At 50.9% G+C, this 23,465-nt stretch overlaps 1 protein-coding gene across 1 annotated transcript; it reads right to left on the reverse strand.

Annotated features, from left to right (window-relative positions):
- Positions 1-29: 29 nt before the first annotated feature.
- LOC125338391 (spermatogenesis-associated protein 16-like) lies at positions 30-10,763 on the reverse strand. The gene is made up of 11 exons (XM_048329080.1): positions 10,745-10,763; positions 9,972-10,358; positions 8,756-8,901; positions 7,956-8,045; positions 7,462-7,546; positions 7,148-7,295; positions 6,642-6,782; positions 6,296-6,408; positions 3,349-3,513; positions 1,995-2,072; positions 30-310 (listed from the first exon to the last, which is right to left on the reverse strand). Exons 1-11 carry the CDS (start codon positions 10,745-10,747, stop codon positions 104-106), a joined length of 1,563 nt encoding a protein of 520 aa, XP_048185037.1. The 5' UTR covers positions 10,748-10,763; the 3' UTR covers positions 30-103.
- Between the last annotated feature and the right edge of the window lie 12,702 nt (positions 10,764-23,465).

Raw genomic sequence — 23,465 nt, forward strand, 5'->3', positions numbered from 1 at the left:
AATTTAAATTAATACAACTTCAACGGTTTTTCAAGTTAATATAATTTAAAATAAGATTAACATCTATCAAATTGATATCAATAGCTACAAAATACCTACAAAATCAACTTTTTGCAAAAGCTATGCGTCTTTTTTTTGGCCCTGTGGCCAAGCTTCGTGGGTTGGGAATGAACATGTTTGTATTTTTCAGTCTCAAATATCCCTGTCCCCTTGGAGTCCAGTTCATGTTTTCCATTCCAGGTATTTGCATGTGTGGGGTCCTTAAGTAATGCTCTTCTCCTTCCCTCAAGTACTCTTCAATTAGTGCCACCTGCAATTAGAAAGAAGTGGTGTCACAAGCAACTCCATTCGCCTCTATAAAAACTTTAAAAGCTTCTGCAATTAGTTTATTTCAAAACTAATAGTCATTAGAAACAGAAACACATGAAGCCTCCTCTTGGGCAACTGGCTGCAGCAGTGGTACCTGACTTTGTCATTATTTTTGTTTTCTCCATTTCTGTTTGGATTCAGTTACTTCATTGCTGTGGAATAGACTCCCTTCACACGGAGCTCCACTCAAGATGCAAACCCTGCATCATGGGAGAATCTAAAGAATCAATCTGCCCATTGCATTTTAAGCTGAAATAATTAAAAAAAAAACAAAACAAACTCCTGCTCGGCCGTGCTGACAGGCATCCAGTGCAGTGTGCCTTCTTCAGGCACAGCACAGAAGAACGGACTGGGAATTAATCCAAGCATGGCTTCCTCTTGTATTGATCCGTGTCCTGAGCTGTCCCTAAAGTGCTCCTCAGCCCTGGCCTTGGATTGGAGCTGTGCCACACGCTCTGGCCATGGTTTGGTTTGGGTCGGTGAGGGTCGGTGTTTTTGAGAGAGGCAAGCAGGAAAGTTGATGCACAATTCCATCTGCCGCCCTGGGGTGCTGAGGGCACAGGGAGTCTGGCAGAGAAGCTCTGCCTCCTCCTCATGCCCACAGGGCTGGCAAAGGGGACCTGTTCAGGGGATGGGCTGCACATAGCACCGTGCATGATGCCATGGAAAAGAGTTTTCTGCAGTGCTGCTGAAGCTTGATGGGCACTCGTGCCTGGGCTGTGGCTCCTTTGCTGCCAAGAGATCCATGGCCACAGGTGCACAGGAAGCTTTGGGCTCTCCAAAGAACCTCAGGGATTGCCTTTGCTGTCATGTGCTTGGCATAAAAACATGCAGAGGATCAGAGAGAGGATTCCTGGTGCCAGCCTCATTTTGAACAAGTGGAAGTAAAAGCCTAGGAAATCGTGCACTGGCCAAAAGCATATGGGAAGTCTGGGGAAGACTGATCCCGTAATAGAAAGGTCCAGTGCAGGGCTTGGCGCTATTAACCATAACCACTGAGCCCCCAGGACTCTTCAGCCAGAGACCAAATTAAAATGTCTGCGCAACATTCCTCTGCCTGTTCTATTTTGGGGGTAGTGTTGGTGTCTGGGTGAGCACAAAGGGCAGAAAGAGGAAGGAAAACGTGTCCCAGGCGATGGGTGGGGTGTGGAGTGAGGGCAAAGGGGACACTGGAACAGCAGCAGGATTTACAGCAGCTCCTTTAGGACCATCCAGCAGTGTCTGCCCTGCTGGGGATGCCACCCGGAAGCAGCAGAGGAATGATGTTCCTACCTGGAACTGTGGTTTGGCATGGTCTGCCTGTGCTTTTCATATTTATAGAATAGGTGTTGGCTCCAGCCCCCCAAATAAGAACTAATCTGGCACATCAGTTGCTGACATCAGTGCCTGACACTGCACTGACACCAGTGCCTGGTGCAGCTGAACAGCTGGGATGCTGTTTGCACAGCAGGGATGCACTCAGACCCTCGCTGACTCCCAAGCCTGAGCATGGACAGAGGTCAAGGCACGGGATCAGGTTTCACCCGGCACATCCTCTCTTTTCTGCCTTTTGAACAGACCAGAGTTAGGGACATTTCCTGCCCAAGAAACAATCTGCTCTCCTGCACTTTGCTGCAGGCTGTTACCTTCTGTATTTTAGTCCACACACGCTCTCCAGTTCTTCCTGCGAGGATGTCCACAGCATCTGCCATCAGTGACTGCAGCTGTGGCACCGAGATACAAACAATTGGTGTGGAATTCACAGAGAAATCATTTCTCTGCATACACAAATTATATCCCAATTAAAATCATTTGCACGCTGATGATTTTGTGACTCATCTTTCACACAGTGAGCACAGCCAACTCATCTTTGCTTCAGCCCTTGCACTGCGTCCTTGTGGATCTAAAATACTCCCCACAGTCCCCTTCCAGGGTAGTCCTGGCATTGCCTCACCCTGCAGCCTTCCCAACTCCTGGAAGATGGTTCAGATACTCTTAATTCAGACACAGAGAGGCAAGGATTGGATCCAGGGAGTCCTGCCCTTAGCATCAGTGTTTAGGAACAAACTGGGAAAAGCTGGTACTTGAGACCTGTGCTATTGCTGCACTCTTTTAAAAAATTCTCTTCCAAAATGTTGAGTTAGTTAAAGTGAATCCAAACAAAAGGTTTTGGAGTCTCTTCCCAAGCATTTTACTCATGACAAGGAATTAAGATCTACTGGGACTATGTCTGTAGATATCAACATTCCCGGGTGTGCTCCAACACAGTTGGAGGCACAAGGCTTCCCCAAAGGCGTCCCTTTGGGGGAGGAAGAGAGACACCATCTGCCACTGATGCAGAGCAAGAAGGAGATGTTCCCCCCCCTCTTTTTTCCCCAACCCCCTTGGATACCATCACTTTTGGCCTCGTTGGCTCCAGCCATCACCCCACTGCTGACCCTTGCTGGAGCTGGGTTGGCTCAGCCAAGGGCCCAGTCCATGTTTCTCATGCGTTCTTCACTGTCTTGGGGCACCTCTGCAGCAAGTCTGACAAGTTACCATGAGCAGGCAGACAGGTTTGTTCTGAGACAGGGAGTATGTGGTGCATGGACCCAGCACAGAAAATCAATTTTCCCTCCTTTCCCCCTCTCCTTCTCAGCTCTAGCCGGATTCAGGCTGTTTTGCTGCAGGTGCCTTCTGAGGTCAGAGATGTCAAGGCAGCATGATCTGAATCATTGCAATCATTTTTCCAGACTGATCTGGGGAGGTTCTGGGGGCAGAGAAGGGATTTTCCATAGATACTGACAGGTGAGTCCTGGTGGCTCTATCAATCACCCTTGCAGGTGATCAGCACCTCCTCTGTCAAAGCACTGAAGGAGGATTTGAGAACTCTTTCAGGTCCCCACATTGGACAAACGACTTCCAGAGCACAGGGTGGAAATACAGAACTCTGCCCTGGCCCTTCCTGCTCTGTCTCCCAGCTCGCAGAGGCCAAAACAAGTGTTGGAAATCCAAACCTACCAGCTTGTCATCCTCCTGAGAGACTCTCTGCAGGTAGGGAGCAGTCGCCAGCTCAGCCATTGCCTGGGTCATCACCTGGGCCTGTTCCTCCCGTCTCTGCAGGCGGCTGAGCAGGCTGGCGTGGTGGAACTGCTCGATGGCCCGTGCACATGGGCCACGCTCATCCTGTTTGCCCGGGAAAAGAGAGGAGGTGAGAGGAGAGGCACAGGGAGCACCCTGATCCTTGGACTCCTGTGCCTCAAGGCTTCTCATCAGTGTTTGTGCTGGTCCTGCTCTCAGCAGTGTGCCATCCAGCACCTTTCAGGCCACGCTGCTGGGACGGGCTTTAGAGAGGGAACAAAAAGACTTTCTTGCTATAACCTCTCTAGTAGGACTAGGAAAACAAAGATGTCATCATGATACATGGGAAGGGGAGACAATAGGTGACAAAGACGAATGCAGTTTTCTCCTTTGGAAAGGGCTTTTCCATCACCCCCTCCACTGAACATCACCTGACTTTCCTGGATGGCTTTTCCAGTCTCAGGAAGGAGGCTGAGGAAAGGGTGCAGGGTGTCAGCTCATGGTTTGGGCACAGACAGGCCAATCTATGGTTTCAAAGACAGACCCTGGAGGAACTAAAACCTACAGAGGTGGTCTCTGACCTCCAGGCAGCCAGGAACATGTCAGGCTTGAAGCATGTTCAGGCTTTCCCTTCACATCTGAGCCAGAGCAGTGTGTGTATAAATGACGTAGTGAACTGAACTCCAGGCTGTGTGGCTGCAAAACCGAGGGAGCAGAATTGACTTCTCTTAACTGTTGCCATGGTTTAATGAGCTTGGCTTTAGCACTGAGATGGTTTGGTCAAAACCAACCTGAGCAGAACAAGAAGTTGGATTGCACGTTTGCATCCGCAAAAGAGGAAGAGGGCGGCAGAAAGAAACGTTTGTTCTGTTAAATCCCAAATATATTATTTTTTCCTCTCCAAGTAAGTTGTAATGCTTGAGTCTGTAGCTGAAGTTTGGCCGTTTTTAATTTAGCTTACGTGTGATGGAAATAAAACAGCATCATGTTTGTAGCTTGAAGACAATTGTGGAATACATTAAAGAAAACAAAAGTGGCCCAGTCTCTGTCAGTGCCATAAAGAGAGATGAGTCCCCAGCAGCAGAGCAGCTCTGGCTTTGTGCCCATCTCTCTTCCCAGGTAGAACTGGCACTGCCATCTGCTCCTTGAGTCAGAGGTTCGGTCTCGCTGGGATCACTGAACGCTCTGTAAACTGAAGGGGAAGGGAATATGTTTCCCCTGATGATGGATGTGGACCTGGCAGCTGTTCCAACTCAGTGACTCTCTCTTCTTTCCTGGGGCTTTCCTCCTCTCCATGGCAGGTCCCACACCGACCTCTGGGACTGGTTATGAACCTGCAGGCCCATGTTTCAGCCCAGTTCCCTGTCCTTCCTGCTGTGGAGGTGGCACCAGGGTAGCCCTTGCCTAAACCACGGGGCTGCTGTGCCAGCCTCCTTGAGAAAAAAAGTCACTTGGCTGCTGCCTTCAGTGGTGCTGGAGTTTTACCCTGGCTTTTCTGGGAATGCACTTGTGTTTCAGCAAGAATATTTAAATGTAAAGGTGTAAAGCTCATAGAAAATACTGGTGTGTGGCAGCAGTGTAAATGCCTACAGTGGGGACTGGCTTGGGCAGTCCTAAGGCAGCACCCTGTTCTCATCTCTGACAGGATGAATTTCTTTTCCCTGTGCCCTGGAAACCAGACCTCACTGCTTATCTCCGCTTGAACTGTGTGTTCCTGTTCCTCCAAATTAATTTACAGAAGAGGGGAGTCATGAGGAGTGCAAAACCTGCCTGATTTCAAAGTTTTTTCTCTTCCTGTTACTCTTTTGAGGCTGCAGTAGTTGCAATAGACAAATCTCAGCTCCAAAAGCAAAGAGAGAAGTGGGGGGTCAAAAAAAAATTTAAAAGCCCCAGTTTTTCTGGGGCTTTCAGAAAGACCAGGATTTTATTGTGTATCCAGTATCCAACCCACACTCTGTTTGTAGTTGTAACTTCTCCAAGTGCATCGAAGGGAATGCCCCCAGCAGGAACAGATCCTCCCCTTTCCCAAAGCTGCCACTTGCATTACTCTGCACATTGGGAACTGGGGCTTTTGGTCATCCAAAGCCAAGAGCAAAGGGCTTCAGGAAAGCACTGGAAAGAAGCAGCTGTGTTTCCTCAGGGACATCTGCCCTCCATCCACTCCACTTCCCTCACCCCAGCGTGGATGCTTTTGGCCAAGCCCCGCACACCTTTCCCTCTGCTGAGTGCCTGAGTTCCGGTGCTTGCTGCTGCTCCAGCAACTGCCCTCTAGGAGGAGAGAAGTCAGAGCCTCCCCAGATCTCTAGCTCATGTTTCTTTTTTCAGGAGAATAATTTAAGAATTGCATGAAAACAGTCTCGTCTATGTGCAAATTTGATTGTGGACCTTTGTGCTAATTGTCAGCCAGGGTGCTAAAAGCTGTGTCCATTATGGCAGAAAGGATGGAGCAGAGGTAACTACCATCACCTGGCTTATGGTTGTAACAGATGGGAGGATTATTTCACATCCTTCATTCCACAGAGATCCAGATCTCAATCACGAGAAGTGTTTCAAGTAGCAATGATTAACTCTTGATGGAGCTCTGGGTGGGAGGTGCAGTCTACTATGGGTATGAAACAGAGTGAGTAACTGTGGTTATGTGAAGTAGGGATATAATATCATAGGCCATAAAGATTGGCAAAAATTGCATGTGGAGGGATTCTCAAGTGGTCACTGTTAAGTCATTAGGACTCCTTTTCAAAAGTGTCTAAAGCCACTGGAGCTCTGTTCCTAATGCAATTCACGGAGCATTTGTGGACACTGGAGGAGCATGTGCAGCAGGAATTACCCCCCAACAGCACACGTCCTTCCCACACACCACATACCAGAAAGGGAATGGGATACTCACCTTTATTTTAGTGCTTCCTATAAAAGCCATGGCTGCCATGATCCTTTTCCCAGTGTTCTGCCAAAATGTTTCTTCTTCTTCCTCCATGCTGGGACTGAAAGCTCTTTTCCGGCCTATGAAGCGAAATTACAGAACCACAGAGGCTGTTTATTCATCTCCCTTTTCTTTAGGGCATCTGGCAGGATGCTGGGTGAACTGGAGGAGGAGTGGAGGGGATGGGAAGAGCTGGGCCATCAAGGCGGCTGGCATGGAGAAATGGGTCCTGAGACACCTCTCACCCTCTCATTTAGTAAGGATTGTGGGGGTCACCCCTGAGCCAGGCCAGTTCTTAAGCAAGTTGGCATACCTCGAAAGACTGGCAGTTTTCGAGTTACAGACATTTCCACGGTTTTTCCAATCTCTTTGTTTCTGAAGCCCAGAGTCAGTAAGTACTGCTGGTCAGGGTGAGATTCAGCCCTCTCTGGCAACAGGTGAATTCCATGAGGATCTGCATAGGGAAAGGAAAATAATTTCCACTGTCCTATTTCTTTTCAGCTGTAAGAGAAGTTACTTTTTTGGAGAAAAATAAGGGAAGTCAAAGAAGGAGTGAAACGGTCTCCAGAAACCTTGCAAAACACAGATGACAAAACCAACACATCCAGCTCTCACTGGGCTTTGAATCTTAGGGCTCTGCAGCCTTTTGCATCAACTGCTTTCATTTTTCTGATGCCTGAGATAAAGCATATTCTGCCCAATACCCCACAGTGTCTGGAGCCCAAGCAGCTCAAACTTTCCAACTGTCTCCGACTCTTTTGAATTCAGCCACACAAACAGAGTCCACAGTGCTTAAGGGCAGCTGAAAACTGCTGTTACCTGTAAATATGTGCTGCACGTAATCAGGGTGCTTCTCAGCAAAGCTTTTGTTGGCCTCCTTTATTTTGTCAGTCTTGTTCTCTTTCTCAAAAGGTGTGTACAGAACAGAAAAAGAGACTTCTCCACTAAGGGCTTCTTGAGTCATAGCCTAGAAAAGGGCAAAAAAATTAGACACTTAGTGAAAAAAACCCAAACAAAACAACCAGGTCGTTTGGATGGAGACTCCATGAGCCAGGAGTTGGTCTCAGTGGTCCTTGGGGGTCCCTCCCAGCCTGGCATATCCTGTGATTCCTTCCCAGGCTGTCAGTTGTTACCTGCCAGTACAGCTGGATGAGGTCACTGGTCTCCAGCCCAGCTCCTTCAGCCAAGACGTACAGATACTGCGCGACCATGGCGCTCCTGAGGACAAAAGCAGCAGAGGAGTGTGCAGGCAGAGAAGGGGATCTGTGGCCAGACTGAAAGGAGGTCCTATTCACAGAGTGTCACGTGAGGTTGATACCAAAGGTTACACAGAACTCCCAAGTCCTTGTCCAACTTTTAGAAAAGTACCAGCAAACACATTTTTAGCTCGCTAAACTCTTGCCAGCAAATAGCCCTGGATGTCATTTAGGGCCGCAAGTGGGATTATTCACGTTAACATGAACTGGGAAGACTGGAGCTCTGCTGCCCCTGAGATCACACACACAAAGCCAGTGCAAAGTTCCGACGGATTTTGGAAAAGCCTGGCTCTCGGAGGATGTGTCACTGCCGAGAGCTGCAAGGAAAGGGATGCAGAGGAGCCCTGTGGAAGCCCGAGCAGCAGAAGTACCTTGCAGCCTCCGAGTATCTGTGCAGGCACCGAAAGCAAGCGGCTTGGCGCAGGTGACTGCGGAAGTGAGAGGGGTTCTGAATGATGCTCCTTGGAGACAGAAGAGGAATGGACAAGCTTAGACTGAGGTTTCTTACGTCATTAAAGCTTCTAAGAATCAAACGGTGACTGAGGCAGACATTGTGTGCACTTCTGCTCTACAACTCCATGCTACATCTCCAATGTCAGGTGAACTCTCTCTCCCTCTCCCTCTCCCTCTCCCTCTCTCTCCAGCTGTGGTCGATGAAGAAAATAGTACTAAAAATATTACTTAAAGGTTAATTTCATTGTGGTTTTATCCTAAATGCAATTTCATTAGGGGTTTGTGTATTCTAGAAGAAATGTTTCAGGGGCAATATTCTCTCTTGCCTTCGGCGTGTAGGTAGCATAAGTAAAACTGCTACAGCACAAGTTCTTGTTAACCCCCAGCTCCCCAGGCAGGAGCAGCAGGTGTCTGGCCCATCTCCCTGGAAACATTGTGCATCTGGAATGTTTCAGAAGGTGAACCTGAGTTATTTTGAAATACTCTTTGTACAAGGCATAGGTGCAATGTGGGTGAACCTTGGCCCGTGTATTAGACCCTTCACTTCAACAGATGCCATTCGTCCAATCGAAACACCAGTGCCCCATGTAAGGTGTGTTTTCCTGATCCTTCTTTTCTCACCATTAGACTGGTTCTTCCTGCACTGCAGTTATTCCTAGTCTTTGTTTCATGGTGGATTTCAGTCTTAGCAGTGACTCTAATCCATATTTTCTCTCACCTGTGTGAATGTTGCAGAGCAAGGTCAGGCTGCCCCAGTTTTAAGTAGCAGATGACGAGCTTTGACTCAATCCAACTGGCAAGCCTGGAAATATCATCTGGAGAGGACTTCAAGGGGTCCTCTGTAGCAAAGCCTTTACTGCAAAGCTGCACATGAAACAAAACCATGATTTCCAATTATTAGAATACACCATGTGCTGCTAGGTGGAAATACTTTTTGTGACTGATCAGTGGAGAAAACTCAAGTCTCATAGACTGTGGCTCTAACTAAAGTCAGCATTACAAAAATCAGTACAGAGGACAGAAAGGTCTTTCAGGGATGTTTTGGTTTTTGCTTCTGGGGAAAGCTGGATTAAGAGACTGCTGAGAAGCCCCAGCCCTACAATTCTGTGATGTCCCAATCACTCTGTCCGCAATCCCAGGGATTCATTTCTTCATCCCTTTTCCTGGTATGTCCATTCACCAGCCTTTCCTCTTAGGAGGAGACAAGCCCTCCTTTCCTCTTAAGTGACCCGTGGTGCTGTCCCTACCACAGCTCATTTCAGAATATAGGGGGCAACAAAGCACTTAAAAATGACGATACTTTATCATTTTACTCACTAGCTGCTGTAATATTTATCACTTAAAAAAAATTACTTCAGTATTGTAGAAAAAGCCAGTTAGGGATAGGATATTTGAGGATAGGATAGTTGCTTGTGAACTGGAAAGCCCCTAGTATTTGACAAATGCTTTTGAATGAAGTTTGGCAGAACAGTGCTAAAAGAAGTGCAGGCGGTCCCTTTCTCAGGGTTTCAAGTGCCTGGCTGAAGAGATTGGAGTCAGAGTGGAGAGAAAACATTATCTAGGGCAGAGTGAAAACTCCCAGGTATTGAGAGGGCATTTGTTGCTGATTAAACAATGCTGGGATTAAAAAGAGGAGCATTTTTTTCATGCTATGGGACTTCCATTTCCTCTACACGTTAATACAGTTCAGAACTTGGAGAAAAATACAAAATTACCTGAGATTCTCTGGTTCAGTCCAACACTTCCCCCCTTCTGCGGTTTATTTAGAACTCCTAATTTTCACATCTCAGGTGAAATTGCATCTCGGGATTTCTCTTCAACCCTAAGCATTCCAGCTTGGTGCTCCTGGTTCCCTTTGCTATTCCTGCCCCAGGGAGCGCCGGGACAGCCCCGCCGTGGCTTTACCGGGGGGTCACACCCCTTTAGCCCCGTACCTCCAGTGCCGTGGAGAACTTGGCCGCGGCTGCTGCGAAATCGCGCTGCGTGTACCGAGCGCTGCCGTCCCGCAGGGCGGCCTGGAGCGCAGCGCCAGCGCGGTGCCACACGCTGTCCCCTGCGGCTGGGGCAGGAGCCTGGCCCGCTGCTGCTGCCGCTGCAGACATCAGCGGCTCGCCAGGCTCCGCCTCAGTGTCCGCCTCATCAGCGCCGATCAGCTCCGCTTCTATTTCCCTGAGTCTGGAGAGAGGAATGGGAAGCGGAGGGCCCGGGAATGTCCCTGTGCCGCTCTCTGCTGGCGTTTCTGCGTTTGTCCCGGACAGATTTCCATGGCTTTCTGCTTTATCTGCGCCACTCTGCGGTCGTTGTTTGTGCTCTTCTGCCTCCTGCAAGAGAAGGAGCAGGAGGTGAGAGGAGAAGCGTGGGATTTAAAGTCATTTCAGAGAACCCCAGCATGGTTTGGGTTGGAAGGGACCTCCAGGATCATCTCATTCCACCCCCCTGCCATGGGCAGGGTCACCTTCCACTATCCCAGGTCACTCCAAGCCCCGTCCAGCCTGGCCTTGGACACTTACAGGGATGGGGCAGCCACTGCTTCTCTGGACAGCCTGTGCCAGGGCCTCAGCACCCTCACAGCCAAGAGTTTCTTCCTAAAATCCAATCTAAATCTCTTTCACCTTAAAGCCATTCCCCTTTGTCACAACTTGCCTTTGCAAAATGTCCCAGGAAAGCTTTGTTTTGTTTCCAGAAGTGATTTCGGAAAATACTTTACCATGGATTTTAGCACCAAATAGGGTGACATGAAGGGGCAATATGTTAAAATTAGTTGCCTTTCATTCTTTTAACTTTACTGGATGCATTGGGATAAATAGATTTGGAACATATTATTGAATTAAATTGAATGAAGAAAAGAAAACAGAATGAAATAAAATGCAAGTATCTGGGGAAAAAATGTCTTTTCATAGTCCTGAGTGGAGATCTAATGTTCCTTCTCTGCCTTATCCTGCTAAAAGGAGGGCAGGTATTCCGTCCTGTGAATCGCTCCAAACCGAGCCTAGGGACACTTGTGAGACGGCGTCCAAGAGCAGGCGTTTGCTTTATTCGGTGCCGGCTGTGCGGGGATCGCTCCTCCTAGCACACACCCACCCCAGGCACACGGCAGATTACCATGTACGGTTACATTTTATGTATATTCATTATTTGCTTTAGAAAAGGTGTGGTTATGCAAACTATTTTTTGGAACTCATCATTATCATTAGCACACGCAGAGCACAGGGCTCCCTGGTGGTTGTGCTGAGGAAGGCTTCAAGTCTTCCTCAGGGGGTGTCTTGATGAAGGCCGTGTGTCTTCTCCACTGTGCGCTTTTCACCTTTCTCCTCTAGGCATGCACAGTCTCTGCTGTTTCAGCAGTTTCTTCACTGGTTTTAGCAAGCTTTGTCCTTCATTCTTGCAAGTTTTGTCTTGCCAAGTTACATTCCGTGTCTTAAGCTTATGGCTAACATTTGCTAACTTTTAACACCGTATCTTATGTTTTCATAATGCTTTCACAAGTACCGTGATCTTAACCCTTTCACCTATTCCAAAGTACCACCTGAGATGCCTCTTCTGATCCCAACAAGAATGGGTGTTCCCTGATGGAGAACCAATTTCAAAATCTACTTAAACCTATGAAATCTATTTCTGCACTGAGCACATTGAATATGCTTAGGACATGGATTCCTGTGACCACAGCAGAATTAAACAGTGCCATCTGAGATCAGATTCCTCTTATAGTTGTACATGTTCACTGTCAAAGACGTTGTTAAACTGACCAAGCAGAGGAAAGAAGTCTCCTCTGAGGTACAGTGGGGATCCAGAAGTCAGGCACGGAGAAATGAACCCCACTCAGGGACAGGAGAGCCACGGCTGAGCAGCTTCCCCTTTGCAGGGTTCCTGCAGTTCCTTTCCCTTAAGTCCCATTGCAAAACGGTCCTGAGTCAGCTCAGCAGAGTTGTACTCACCTCAGAGGCTGTTGAGGAAGATCCCTGTTGAGAAGACATGTGAGAAGGGAACTGCTGGCTCACTCCAAGCTCCTGGACCACCTGGAAGAATACGGGGATGAGCACACTCACGTTTGCATGGCTGTCCCTGAGGCAGTTGGTCCTAAATGTTTTCCCAGCCTTCCTCAGCTCAGGAATTCCAGCTTAGCTCTTCCTCCCCTCCTTAGGAATCCTTTCAGCCCCAGAGCTGGAAAATGAAACAACCTGCAGGAACTGTCTTACCTGATTAGAACACCAGAAGGCAAGTTGTTCAGAGCCCCATCCAGCCTGACCTTGAATATTTCCAGGGTGACCCCTGTTTGCTGTGGGCAACCTGTGCCAGGGCCTTTCCACCTTCCTCACCATTCCTCCTCCAGGGAGGAATTTCTTCTCACTATCCAACTGAACCCTGCCCTTTGTCAGTTGGAAGCCATTCCCCCTTGTGCTGTCCCTGCAGGTCCTTGCAAAGTCCCTCCCGGGCTCTTCCTGAGTCCCTTCAGGTGCTGGAAGGAGCTCTAAGGTCTCTCCCAAGCCTTCTTCAGGCAGAGTGGTCCCAGCTGTCCCAGCCTTTCCCATAGCAGAAGTGCTCCAGCCCCCTGAGCACCCTCTGATCCTTCCTGTGGGCTCCTCTGGGCCGCAAGGAATCATCTGGGAGGGGACTGGGAGAAAGCCATTGCAGCCTCTGGCAGGTGCTGAGGCTGGCTGTAAACTGGGGTGCTGGCAATGCAGTGAAAAGCTGCTCCCTCGTTAGTGGCCGTGGTGATGGGAGGAGGAGATGTGGGTGTGCCCTGGCATGGCCAGGAGTCCCCGTTCCCTGCCAGGCCTGTCCCCAGGCCAGCACCAAAGCTGCCGCCAGCTCTGGAACAGCCCCCCGGGAATGCCCTGTTGTTCCCAAAGGGAACTGTTCCCCGTGGGACAGCCCAGGCCCACGCAGAGCCCCTCTGGGCCTGGCCCAGGGAGAGCTGCCCCTTCCCCACTCACCTGCTGGGGCTCCATCAGCCGTTCTGGCAGTTGCTGGGCTCCAGTTCCACATCCAGGGCGGTTGGAGAGTCCCCGCCCCAGCCCAACTGCTCCCTGCCCCAGCACCTGCCCCCCCAGCCCTTCCCCAGCCCCCCAGGCCCCACGGCCTGGCCACCCCAAACACGATGGGGCACATCGGGCACCGCTCCTGCTCCGCAGCTGCTGCTCGGCAAGGGGGGAACGGCTCCAGGCCCAGGTCCACTGAGGGCAGTCAGGAGCTCCCAAATCAATCCCTCCTTCCCCTCCTGGGCTTCACCTGCAGCTGGGCAGGGGCTGACACTGCGCTGGGCTTGTGCTTGTGCTTGTGCTTAAAATGATCCCGAAGACCATTTTCCTGTGGGGGAGCAGCTGTCACTGTGCAATTGGTGGCTGAAAGGGATGTGACCCAGGTGCAGACATGTCTCTGTCACTTCAGACAGCGTGTCTCTGGTTTTCAGAGCCGCTGAACACAACTCTGCTGAAGTTAAACACAGGCTTTGCTGTCAATCACTTTGAAAACCAAACTCAGAATTTGTAACAGCTCTCCTCTTGTCTCCGCCTGCTGTTGTCCATAATTAGATTGAAGATTTTTTTAGATTTTCATGTGAAAGGGCGTTTCAATGTGTTCTTCCTGCAAGTATTGCAGGCAAGTGACCACTTTTACTTGTGCCTTACTTTCAAGCCTGGGAGTATCTGCCTTTCATTAAAGTCATTTTTAAATGCACCTCAAAGCTTAAATAACTCAAAGCATCTTTCTTCCCAGCAAGAATATAATAGGTCTTTGGTTCAATCTGCCTTAAAAAAAATTGACGATGACCATGAAAAATATCTTAGAAAATATGAATTTTTTTGTTCCTAATCTGAATGTCCAACTGGACAAACCCTCCTGTGGTTTGGTGCAGAAATGCAAGTCAGATTTCTTTTGTACCTCTGAACTTGCAGGATAATTTGATTGCTTTTTTCAGCAGCCTAATGACAGTAAAAAAAAAATGAGGTTTGTCTTTTTGGTATGGTGGGAGTCTTTTATTATTTATTTATTTTTATTTTTCAAGACTCTCAAATCTTGCACTTTATTAATAGTGGCTACAGTAAAATTAAAATAAGGCCTTCATTGCAATGGAGAAGTTACAAATTTTGCAGCTGCTTGCCCTGCCCTGTTCTATGTCATTGCTGTGTGTGAAGCCTCTGGGCTTCTGCTTCTGGGGTTCCCTCTTTCACTGGTTTTGGAAATTTGATGGCAGTGCTCACATTTTCGAAAGAAGACTTCATTCCAATTAAATTTATTGCCTGAGCTCTTCCAGTCCAGGTGCTTGAAGCTTGTTTTCTAATGTTGTTGGTTTTCTCAGCTTCTGTTAGTATTTGTGATTTTATAACAAAATGTTCTTGGATGTCATTTTACAAGATTCTGTAATCAGCCTGCTATTTTGCTCTTGGATTTCTTAGTGCTGGCTCAGAACTGAACGCAGCATTTTGGGAGGGAACCCGTCAGTCTGAGATAGGATTCTCTCAGCAGCAGCTGTTTTGCACATCTGAACTAAGGTAACAGGAAGCCACGAACTGAATATCCCGCCCATTGCAGAACCCCCAGTGCTCAGTGTGGAGCCAGCTGGTGACATCTCTGCCGTCCCCAGGCCCCGCTGTCTCTGTATCCCTGTGGCTAGTGGGCAGCGGGAGCTGGTGCGATGGGCACGTGGAGATCCTGCAGTGCTGGACATGGGGCAGAGTCCTGGACGAGCAGGGGGACGGGCAGGGCCAGCGTGGTGTGCCGGCAGCTGCGGGACGGCGAGGCAGAGACAGCCGACACTCCCCGAAACCTCAGCGGGACCGGGAGCCGTGGGGCTGTGAGGGGGCCCTGGGCAGGGCACCAGGCCGACCTGGCCCTGTGCAGCACCTCCCTGCCCGAGCGGGCACCGTCTGCAGAGGTCGTGGAGGATGTGGGACTCATTTATTGTGTTTTACTGTTTATCGTGTTTCACCTCCGGAGTTTGGTGGGGCTTTTGGTTTGTGGTTGTTTGTTTACTTATTTTATTGCTGGTGGGTTTAGTTTGGAGTTTTGGGAGGGGTAGAGGGGAGGTGGTTCTTTTGTTATTATTTTTAATTAATATCTTTTCAGGTTTTTAATTAGCAGAAACCCTTCCCTGCCTGTTTGCAGCCAGATCTAGGGTGAAAGGAGGTGGAAGTTGGTGCAAAGGAGCTGTGACTTCACTACAGAATTCAGAAGTCTCATGTGACAGAAAGTGAGGCAGGTCCCAGGCAGCCACTGGGAGAAAGGGCTGGGGGCTGGAGGTGATGGGCACAGCTGTCCATCCTGTGTTGGGCCACGAGGAACTGTTTCTCCATTGGTCATGATCTCCTTAGGAAACCCTGGATCAAGGTCAGCTGCACAGTGCTGCTATCATGTCTTCAAAGGGGTCATTGGAATCTTTCTCTCTAATCCTCCAATGTCTAATTAGCTGTATAATCCTTGAGGACTTGACAAAGGGGGTGGGTGGGAAGGCAGCGACTCATTAGGCCTTTCTTCATTTTAATGAGCCCTGCAGTGTATTTGGTGTTCTGAGTCCAGGATCCTCAGGTCCTGAGAGGAGATAGCAGCAGTCCCTCAAGAAATCCAAGTCAGAAGAGAAACCCCAAGTGTCTTGGAGCATTCAGAGTTGCCACTGAAAGCCCTTTCTGATGGAGCCTCCCCAGGGCCTCCTTTGAGCCAGTCACTGGAGGCTGTGATTGCAGGCAGGCAGAGGCACTGGGCAGGTGGCTCTGGTGCTGAGCAAAGCCTTTGTTTGATGGAGCAGAAGGACCAAGGCCTGAATCCCGGCCTCTGGGACGGGAGATCCTGTCCCTCTCAGAGCCCAGGGCTCTCCCTGGAGGCAGCCTGGGCTGTGAAGGGCAGTGCCCAGGGAAGGACAGCAGTGTAACGGTGCCCAGCGTCCCCAGGGCTGCCTGGACACAGCCCCAGTGCCACGAGGACAACTTGTCTCCTCACAGACCTCACTGGTGCAGACAACTGCCATGGCCAAGGGCACCAAGAGCTCAGGCCCTTGCAGGCAGCTTCAAAGCTCTTGGGGAAGGACCCTCTGGGAAGGCCAGGACGGGGAGTCCTCTTTCCTCATCAGCCTCGTCGCAATGACCGCCACTGACCACTGCCCAGGCTAGCTCCTGCGGTGTGCGACAGGAGTGGGGAGCAGCTGGAGGCTCTCGGCTTTAAAGCTGCTCCTCAGGAGCTCAGCTCTGCCCACCGGAGCTGAAGCTCCAGGCACAGTGGCTGTCAGCAGTCCCGACGAGGGAGAGGATAAAAAGTAGCAAGGAGGCTTGCCACACGGGATAATCCAAGTTTATTGCAGGCAACTCCCAGGAGACAAGCCTCCAGCAGCTCCAGGGAACCCCTTATAAAGGGAGGTGGTACAATGGGGATGGCTTAACTGGGGACCAATAGAAATCTCTAAGGGAGGGATGTGGACGAGGATAGACATTGCCTTGGGCCAATAGCCCCTAGGGGAGGAGGGGCAAGGGATCACATGCCCCAATGGGGCATCGAGGTTTAGGGGATTTCCAAAGGGGGAGGTGTCTAGAGGGGTAGGGTCTCGGGGGATTGATGGGGACCATATAAGGGTAAATTGGGAGGTTTCACATGATGGACCCTGGACCTTGGGGAACAACAGGAGGGGTTTGGGTGATTGATAGGGAAAGAGCTAGAACAAGGGGAGGAGAACAACCATGTAGGGAGCAGCAGGGGAGAGGCTTGGGTCTGGGGGAAACCAACTGGAAATAGGAGTGGGGAAGGTAGGGATGAACCATTGGGGTACAGAAAACTTACATAAAACTACAATAAAGGTATCGCATCACCACAAGCCTCATCCTCTCTCAAGCACTCAGCCCAGTCCTGTTTGCTCTTTTACCACCACCCCAGGTTTGGATTCCTTTGCACCAGCTGCTGCCTTTCTGAGCCATGGTAATTCTGCCCAGGCCAGCAGTGCCATGAAATGAGTCTCTTCCTTCCATGAGCTCTGCTGGCCTGCTGCTCCTCACACTGTCATCCAAGAGATCCCACCATGAGGAAGAGATTTTTTACACAGAGGGTGGTGACAGCAAGGAACAGGCTGCCCAGGGAGGTGTTGGGTGCCTCATCCTTGGGAACATCCAGAGCCACGTTGGACAGGGCTTTGAGCAGCTTGCTCTGCTTGAAGATGTCCCTGCCCATGGCAGCTGGTTGGACTAGATGGCCTTTAAAGGCCCTTTCCAACCAGGCCCATCCTATGATTCCATCATTCCATGATCCCGTGAGCGACTGCGCTTCAGGATGAGCCATCCTCACCCATCCCTGGGCAGCTGGCACAAGGGACCTTGAGTGCAGAGGGACCTTGACATGCTCAGGGATTTGGCCAATGTAAACATCCTGTTGATTTTCCCTAATCCCTCAACTCTTAAGCTGAGACTTCAGGAATGTAGTCAAAATGAAGAGGTTTCAACCTAAAGAGACAAATTCAACCACATGGGTTTTGGAGACCCAATTCTGCATTCATGCCAACGTATTTAGCTCCTCAGCCTGTCTTCAAGTAGATTCTGCAGAGTCTAGAGCCACGTGCATGGACAGGCACAGTCCCTCCCAGAGGAAGGGTGTATGACCATCTCCTAGGCTGACATGCACATAGGAGGCCACCAGCCCCAGTGCCCACTTGTGCCAGGCCTCCAGGATGGGTGCGACTCATTCAGCAGGACCCTCTATTCCTGCAACAGCTCCTTGGGCTTCCTCTACCCTTCCCAGCGGCTCCCAAAATGCTGGGAGCTTTGCTTTTGGCTTTATCCGTACATCCTGGGGCAAGGTTTGCTAAATTCCTGCTTTGCAACTTGCCCTGTTTCCATGTCCTGTTTGCTGCCTCTTTGTGCTGGAGTTCTGTCTGTTCAGCCAGCAGAGAAGGATGCTTATTTCACGGGAACGTGGAGAAATCCTTCTTGTCCTGGCAGGAAGCTTTCCTGCAAGGCCTGTAAGATCTCCTGAGCTCCTTCAGCCTTCAGAGCTGCCTTTACCATGGCACCTCTTGGATCAGTCTCCCAGTACATCAAATTCTTCTCCTCTGGAGTGCCCTGGCCCACGCCCTGCTGCTGCCCTTGCTCCCTGCCCTTTGGCATGTGAGACGCCCCGATTTCATTGTCACGTCAGCCAAGGTGGACACTGCTGACCCCATTCCTGAGCAGCTTCTCCTGTTGGTCAGCTCCAAGTCCCAGTGAGTATCACCTTTCTTAGCCCACCTGGCAGCCCATGCAAGGAGCTGTCCAAAACTCCTTCAGGGCTGTTGGCACCCCATTGCTTTGCCTGGCCAGGGAATGCCAGGACAATTCTAGTCCTCCATAGGAACCTGCTCCTTTTCCTGGAGATGTGGGACCACCTCTGGCATTTGTGCCTGACCTCTGACCAGCTCACTCCTGCCTTCTGTCTGCATCAATTGCAATTACGGGAGTTGAGAGAAGACACTCACACCCAGGTGTCTATTCCGTGCACACATGTACAGAGGCAAGAAGAAACTCACCTGCTGTGGCTTAGTGGAAGGTGTGGGATGGGAACTGGGTGTCCCTCAAATGCTGGGAACCCAAACCCAGGATGAGATGCCTCCACTGGCCCGTCTGGATCCCTTCCCTCAGCAGGGGTAAAGGAGATCCCATCCTGGGGAGATCACTGCCTGGGTGTCCTGTGCAATAACAAGATGAAAAAGGATATTGAGTTGCAACTTCACCTCTGAGAGGAGGAATGATGCCTCTGGAAATAAGTTAGTCTCCCCAGTGCAGGCAGTGAGACCTCAGTGCTCGCTTCAGGCCGTTTGACAGCAGGTTCCCCTGGAGCCCCAGGGACACCTGGCGGGAGCCTCGAAGGTGAGGGGAAAGTGCTGCCTGGGGCTGTTGCTGCGCTGCTGAGCTGGGCTGGGCTCGGGGCTGGAGGCAGCTCCTGGCAAGAGCAGCGCCACAGAGAGACAGCTCTGCCCAGGAGCAGCTGCTCTGCACAGCCCAGCAGGGCTGGGGTACAGCCGGCAGGCACCCAGGGCACGGGAGGGAGGCACAGAGAGGGGAAGGGCAGGCTGGGCTGGGAGTACAGAGAAGAGCTCCCTTGGAGCCAAGGCTTTGCAGCCCCTGCCAGGGTCAGTGTCTGGCTGCAGGGCAGTGCAGCTGCCTGGAATGCTATCCCAGAGCTGGCACAGCCCCCAGCCTTCGGCTTCGCTGCTGCACTGCCAGAGGCACAGGGCGTGTGGGCTCCCTGGCGTGGGCACGGCTGCAGGCTGTGGAGCTTCGTGTGCTGCCAGCGGTGCCCAGGCAGGAGAGGGGGCTTCTGCTTTCAGGAGGTCTTCTCCCAGCTCTACATCACCCCCAGGACATTGCTGAGGGCACTTTGCAAGGGAAAGGTCAAGGGAGGGATTACTATAAAGATAAGGAGCTTCCCTGAGTCTGTGATTTCAGTTTCATATTCTTGGGGAATTGGGGATGGAAAATACAAAAGGGGCTCTCCTTCTGGAACAAGTCACTGAGAGCCCTGAGCTGTAACTTTGAGTGACCAGTAGGTCTGATTGAAGCCTCTGAAAGTGCCTTCAGCCATTCCTCTGCTGATAGAAGCACAGGCATCACCTCTGCTGGGCCCATCAGGTTGCTGTGTCCTGCCCTTTCCCACCTGCAAACGGGAAGACGTGTCCAGCCAGCGCCCTGCCAACACGCAGGTTTCTGGAGGGCCACGGTGAGTGCAGGGATCTTGTGCTGGGTTCTCCGAATGCTGACAGGGGAAAAAAAGCTTCCCTGGAGGAAAAACCCCAGGCAGCAGAGATCATGGAGTGAGGGGAAACTATAACCAGAAATGCTGTGTAGGGGAGACTTCAGAGAACTCTGTGTGACCCACTCCAATGCCGAGCCCTTCCTCTGAGCAAGCCTCCTTTGCCTCCTCCTCTTGCACCCAGCCAAGCCTCTGCCCTCAATACCGTGGGGCCAAGGCCAAGATCCCCCTCCTGGGCAGGCAGAGCTGCAGCAGAGCCATGGGGCAGCTCTGCAGCCCCGGGCCCAGTTCCTTCTGCAGAGCACGGGGCTGGGAGCAGCCGCCCAGCACCGGTGGTGGCACAGCTGGGTGAGGCTTTTGCTGCCCTCACTGCCCGGCTGCCCCTGCCCTGGCCTCTCTCAGCCACAACCTCTCTTTGTGTTTCCTTGCTCCTCCACTATTACTGTATCCCACAGCCGTAGGAAGGAGAGGAGAGAGATCCAGCAGGCAGGAATTGTGCAGCAAGATTGATTTATTTAATTATTTTACAAACTCTTTTATAGACTTTTCTTCATTGTCTAATTGGACAAAGGATCAGCCACCCCTTGGGGGTGATTGGCTAAAATCCTAAAACATCCGTTGTCAAAATATTTTTCTACTGTACCATAAACAAGGCTTTTGCAAGGTCACAGGTGTTCATAGTTTATAGAACTCTGCTACTGTCTTCTGTGAGAGAGAAAAGTCTCTCACGGGCTTAGAAAATAGCAAGAAAAATTCTTGCTAGCAGCATTTTTGTATCCACACAACCTCTCTTTGTGTTTCCTTGCTCGTCCACCTGTCTGGATTTGCTGTTGTTATTGAGTTCTCGCTCCCATTCTCCTTGGGGTTGGGATTTTCAGCTGCACAGTCAGCTCTGATTCTTTCAGTCCTTTTCTACAGCCATGTCCATGGCAACAAGCTTCCCAACTTCCTTCTGCGCTGTGGGGCTGTAGGCAATCATTCTGTTTGTTGTTTGGGAATGAGCAATTCTCCCTTACTGAGATGCAATCCTGTACATCCTTCTTGGGTGTCCTTCCAAGCTCTGAACTGCCCTGCAAGGTGCAAACCTGTCTCAAGTATCTTTGTGTTCTCTGAAAGGCTCACGAAGAAGCAGAGCCGCTGTGATGGAGGAGGTGGTGGTGGGTTGGTGAATTGAGCCGGGTGTGTCCTTGGCTGGAAGTGGGGTGCTGAGACCTTGAGGAAGGGTGAGACATTTCCTGGTCTGCAGTGGACCTCTCTGCTCCCAGCAGTGTCTGGTGGCTTTTCAGTGTGGCATGGGAGCATAATCGCGCTCCATTTAAGAAAGGTGCAGCCGTGAGGCATCTGGGGATAGGACAGAGGGACAGAGCAGCTCTCACTGCGTGCTGAGCCTCAGGCAATAATGCTCTTGTCTTGCAGGACTCACTTTGTTCTTTGCACTAGAAATGCTGAGTGTTTCTGACATGCAAGGACACTCAGGTAGAGGGGGAAGAACTGCAGAAAAATCCAAATTTCCCATCCATCCCCTTTGCTTAGCATTGGGATTGCAGGTGCTGACCAGCCCTTCTGTGCTAGGAGCAGTTGCAAGTGCAAATGTGAAGCCAGAGCACTGTCTGCTATTCCCCAAATTCCCCTGAAGTCAGTGCTGCAGAGCTGGGCTGATTCCTCAGCAGCTGTGGGCAGAGGATCTGCTCCTCACAGGACACTCATCCAGCACCAAGCAGAGCTCCAGGCACAGAGCTGAAGGCAACAGTCCTACGAAGGGAAAGTGGGTCTGAGTAGCAGGGGGATGGTCTCTGAGAAATGCCTCTCATTTTCCTCAGAGAAATCTCTGGAACTTGTCCCTGTTTTTTCTCCTTCCTACCAAGAGGGACAAAAAGTTCAACAGCAGCTCCATCAGCCAGTTACTTGTCCTGGCATTGGCAGACACGCGGCAGCTGCAGCTCCTGCACTTCTGCCTCTTCCTGGGCATCTCCCTGGCTGCCCTCCTGGGCAGCGGCCTCATCATCAGCGCCGGAGCCTGCGGCCAGCACCTGCACAGCCCCGTGTTCTTCTTCCTGCTCAGCCTGGCCCTCCCCGACCTGGGCTCCATCTGCACCACTGTCCCCAAGGCCATGCACAATTCCCTCTGGGGCACCAGGCACATCTCCTACTCAGCATGTGCTGCTCAGGTGTTTCTGTTTGTCTTCTTCATGGGAGTAGAGGTTTCCCTCCTCACCATCATGTGCTACAACCGCTACGTGTCCATCTGCAAAGCCCTGCACTACGGGACCCTCCTGGGCAGCAGAGCTTGTGCCCACATGGCAGCAGCTGCCTGGGCCAGTGCCTTTCTCTACGCTCTCATGCACACGGCCAATACATTTTCCCTGCCCCTGGGCCAGGGCAATGCCCTGGGCCAGCTCTTCTGTGAAATCCCACACATCTTCAAGCTCTCCTGCTCACACTCACATTACCTGTGGGAAGTTTGGCTTATTGTGGTTAGTGCCTGTTTAGACTTTGGCTGTTTTGTGTTCACTGTGGTGTCCATGTGCAGATCTTCAGGGCTGTGCTGAGGGTCCTCTCTGAGCAGGAGCCTCTTCCATGTGCATCCCTCGTGTGGCCGTGGTCTCTCTGTTTGTCAGCACTACTGTGTCTGCCCATCTGAAGCTCCCCTGCATCTCCTCGCCATGCCTGGATCTGCTGGTGGCAGTTCTGTACTCAGTGGTGCTTCCAGCACTGAACCCCCTCATCTACAGCCTGAGGAACCAGGAGTCAAGGAGGCAATTAGGAAACTGATTTTAGGAACCTCTTCTGGTAGCTTTTAATCTCTTTTCACAAATGACTCTCATAGTATTGCCCTGGAGACCTGAACCTCCTGGTTTGTTGGGTTTTTATTACTATTATCATTCACTGTATTGTTATTTGTGTTTATTATTTTCCTAAATGATTATTTAGATTTAGACTATTCAGATTTAGGATGAACCAGCTCTGCATCACCTGGAGCCTTTAGAGCGTGTCTAAAAGGGCCCAGAGCTGATGCTTTCATAGCATCTTGGGAATAAAGTGGGATCTCCCCAGTGCACTGACTGAAGGTTTGGCTCTTCTTCCAAGCTCATGTCAATTTAAGCCAAGAGAATTTCCCCACCTCAAGGGTCTGTAGCTCCATGGATTTTGGAGAGGGAAAGTGCCCACATCAGTAGCTGCTAAAGCCCAAGAATTTGATTTGGACAAACCCACTGTTGTATGGTGACAGTGGAGATGGTGACAGGTCACTGAGGAACATACCCAAGACTGTCCCCCATGGCACAGGGCACAGAATGTTCTCCAGGACAAGAAAACTGGAGCTGCCTGGACAGCCCAGAGTATCTGCAGGCCTGTGTGAGCCTGGGCTGGGCAGTGACTGGAGCCCCACCAAGGCACAGATCAGCCAAGGTATTGACCCCCAGAGGGAAAGCACTAAATCCCTGCATCTGCAGGGAAACACAGATGGACACAGCAAACCATACCCAGAGCAGCTCCAACAGGGAAAGGAACCTTGACAGCCACCGCACACCTGCAGATCACCCCCCACAAACCCAGGAGCAACACTAATGGCCCCCTCCTGTTCCCTCTGCGGCTGCTCTGGTGTGCAGGTCACAAGTGCTGCAGGTGTCTCCTGCAGCACAGACCCGCGGGCACACACACACGGGCTCTGTCCAGTCTGGGACAGGCATTTGGGGCTGCCCAGGTGCCCTGCCCAGACTTGGGGCTGTTGC

The sequence above is a fragment of the Corvus hawaiiensis genome, chromosome 25, assembly GCF_020740725.1.
Source record: "Corvus hawaiiensis isolate bCorHaw1 chromosome 25, bCorHaw1.pri.cur, whole genome shotgun sequence".
NCBI classification, from domain to species: domain Eukaryota; kingdom Metazoa; phylum Chordata; class Aves; order Passeriformes; family Corvidae; genus Corvus; species Corvus hawaiiensis.

Bases quoted from the DNA above. Each gene is read 5' to 3' on its own strand.
- LOC125338391 (XM_048329080.1), bottom strand. The intron at 8,902-9,971 runs GTACGGGGCTAA...TTTCATGTGCAG, and splicing joins AGTTCTCCACGGCACTGGAG to CTTTGCAGTAAAGGCTTTGC. The intron at 7,547-7,955 runs GTACTTCTGCTG...TTTTGTCCTCAG, and splicing joins AGATACTCGGAGGCTGCAAG to GAGCGCCATGGTCGCGCAGT.